A 3,164-nucleotide genomic window follows, 5' to 3' on the forward strand; every position below is an offset into this window, starting at 1 on the left:
GATGGGTGTGCAAGGCAGGACAGTCCCCTACCTCACACGGCAGCTCAAAAGCTGAGGCCAAAGATGGAGAGATGGTGTGTGTTGCTGACCTTGTTCTGTCCTTCTACTGTCTGACTGTGATGCCTGCTGCTGTCACTGAAGCCTGTCCCTGGGAGCATTCAGCCCCAACCCTGCCCTCCTACCCTGCATAGTCAGCTAGAAATACCTTGGAGTGGAGTAAGGCAGTTGGAGCAGAAATGATTGTATTTGTCTGCTGTTCACCACCCATGGCCCCTAGGAGATGCAGGTTCGGAGCCAGCCAAGCTTCTGGACTGGTTTCTGGGCATTTCTAAAGGATCAGAAAGCTGCCAGGTTGACAGAGGTGTCTGAGAACTGAGGAGGGAAGGAAGAGTGTGAGGAGGGCAGCAGTTCTGGAAGCTCCACTGCTCTTAGATTTACCCATTCCCCCAGGCCCTCTGCTCCCAGCCAGTACACCCTTTAGTAAGGCTCTCAGCCTTTGGGATGCCTGCCACCAAGAGCCCACTATGCCTTTGGGGTGATATTTCACAGGATGCATGTCCCCTAGAGCGCCTGTGCAGGACTACAGTGGGGAAACCTTCACTGACCCCGTTCTTCCAGCACCCCCCCCCCAGCTCAGGGACCCCAGCTAACCTTGTGATGGAAGGATCCACACCCTGGTGGTGACAGTGTGGGTTCTGTTAGTACCCGTGGCCATGGTGGCAAGACTGGTCGCTGTTGTGGTGGCAGCTGGGCCTTGGGGTTTCTGCCGGTACTTTCTGCGGCTACACTTGAACATCCTGGGAAACCGGGGCCGAGGCCAACCTATACCTGGCCTGCGGTGGGAGGAACTTAAGCCCCGGGGCCGAGGGGCACGAATGAGCTGAGATGGCCCCATGGACACAGGGAGCTTCTGTAAGTTGCCTGAAGGTGCTACTGGCCAGGCAGCTGAGGCCTCTATGACATATGGAGTCTGACACAGGGTGGTGCTCTTTGTTACATGTCCTGGTCCTCAGCCCCTCCCCAGGGGTCAGGCTGCCTCACAATTCTCTCCATGGGTCCAGCCCAAAAGCCAGAAAAACCTCAGCTTGGCCCCTTGGGAAAAGGAATTCTGAGTAGGGAAATATCAGTCCCTCACTCTCCCACTCATCCACATTCACAGTATTAACAATGTTGGGTACTTACTATGAGCCAAACACAGTGCCAAATACTTTACAAATATTATCTCATCTAACCCCACAACAACCCTACAAGGAGATTCTATCCTATTTCTCTTTCACATACAGTTGATTCTCATTATTCATGGTAGTTATGTTCTAATAAAGTCACCACAAACACTCAATTAGCAAATATTGAGTCAGTGCTCCTAGGAGAGAAATACAGGGTTGATTCCTACTAGCCTCTGGTCACATTTTCACCAACTGAACAATAACCTAGTTTTCTAGGTGTTTCTGTTAAAGGCACCTAATTGAAAATATACTATTGTCATTAACATTGAGTTCACTGGGGGAGGGTATAGCTCAAGTGGTAGAGCACACGCTTAGCATGCAAAGGGTCCTGGGTTCAATCCCCAGTACTGCCTCTAAAAGTAAACTGAATCCCTCCCAAAAAACTTTTTAAAAAAATTGAATTCACAGCCAATAGCACCATAACATTTGCCTGAGTGAAGTTTATCTAACACACGTATGAAGGCAGGGCGTTCCTTGTTCAGCCTCAGCTGAGAATGTGCATCTTGGATGACTCAAATCTTCTGCAGTTCTGCACATATCCATCAACTGTATAAGGAAACTGAGGCTCAGTTAGGTGAAGTCACACAATTAGAGGCCGGCTGGGATTCAGATGTGGGATGGCGAAGGTCCAAAGCCCATTGAATTCATTCAGTCATTCAGAAATGGGCACTTAACCTTCTGTGCCTCTTTTTCCCCATATTTAAAAAAGCAGATGAAAAGAGAATCTATCTCAGGATTGTTGTGAAGAGGGAAAAGAACTTGTAATATATGTTACGCATTTAAAACATGATTTGTACAAATATTAGTGTTAACAGCCTTCTTCTCTCTCCTGTCTCTTCAGCTGCCTCCCTCCATTTCTAAAAGCAAAACTTGTTTAAAAATCTACTTCTTCTATCCCACATCCCCTCCAGCTGTAACTCTCCCTATTCTGACCTCCTCACTCTGTGATCGTTCTCTCATGTCCCAGAATGGGGAGAAAAATCTCATTTTAAAACCCAATAAACCCCAGAAACCCAATAACTATTCTGTTATACAGACCAGGAAAGCAGCTTAAAACCAAGTCTAAGAAACGCCCCCAGGTTCACACAGTTAATAAGCAACAGAAGCAAGATTCAAGCATTTGGTCTGAGTGACTCAAAGGCAGAACTTTCCCAGCACCTTGACATCAGGAGTGTTGGAATGGGAACTAGGACCAGCAGCCCCGGAAGGATTAGTGATGATGGGGATTACAGAGCTGCAGGGCTTTGGAGGGAGGGGGAGGGTGGTGCTTTTGTGGGACCATGGTGCCCCCTGCTGGCAGGAAGGGAAGAGGTGGCTACAGAGTGCTGAGGGAAGACAGGAGAGAAAGGAGAGTAGGGAGGGAGAAAAACACAGAGAGGAGAAAGATGGGGCATTTGAAGGTTTTTAGGGGGAGGTAATTAGGTTTATTTACTTATTTTTAGTGGAAGTACTTGGGAATGAGCTCAGAACCTCGTGCATGCCAGGCATGCACTCTACCACTGAGCTATACCCTCCCCCCAGGGAAGTAGAAGTTTTGTGGAGGGAAAAAGACTAGGTAGGAGTCGTTTGCTACTCCGAGGAGGGGGCAGAAACTGCCAAGCATTGGCCATTTCCTTGAAAGCATGTGTGGGCATGCTTGTGTAAGTGTGTGTGAGTGTGTGTGTGTGAGAGAGAAAGAGACTTTATGTACCTCAGATGTTGCTCTGTTGTCTATTGCTGTAAACAGAGTTCACTGTGTGTGTGTGTGTGTGTGTGTGTGTGTGTGTGTGTATTAGTGAGCACTAGGAGGTGTTTATGTGTGTGTCTGTGTGTGAATGTATAGCTTGGGCAGATGTGTGTGCCTGTGAGCACATAGGGTGTGTGTGAATGTATCAGCAGATGCAAGGGAAGAAGCATCTGCACATTACTGTGGTGATGGGCACACGGTTCTTGGGGGTC

At 48.4% G+C, this 3,164-nt stretch overlaps 1 protein-coding gene across 1 annotated transcript; it reads right to left on the bottom strand.

Moving 5' to 3' along the window:
- Positions 1-225: 225 nt before the first annotated feature.
- Positions 226-950, bottom strand: P3R3URF (PIK3R3 upstream reading frame). Its single transcript, XM_032494171.1, has 2 exons — positions 652-950; positions 226-372 (listed from the first exon to the last, which is right to left on the bottom strand). The coding sequence occupies exons 1-2, from the start codon at positions 893-895 to the stop codon at positions 329-331; spliced, it is 288 nt and encodes a 95-aa protein (XP_032350062.1). The 5' UTR covers positions 896-950; the 3' UTR covers positions 226-328.
- Between the last annotated feature and the right edge of the window lie 2,214 nt (positions 951-3,164).

Source organism: Camelus ferus, chromosome 13 (genome assembly GCF_009834535.1).
Source record: "Camelus ferus isolate YT-003-E chromosome 13, BCGSAC_Cfer_1.0, whole genome shotgun sequence".
Classification (NCBI taxonomy): Eukaryota; Metazoa; Chordata; class Mammalia; order Artiodactyla; family Camelidae; genus Camelus; species Camelus ferus.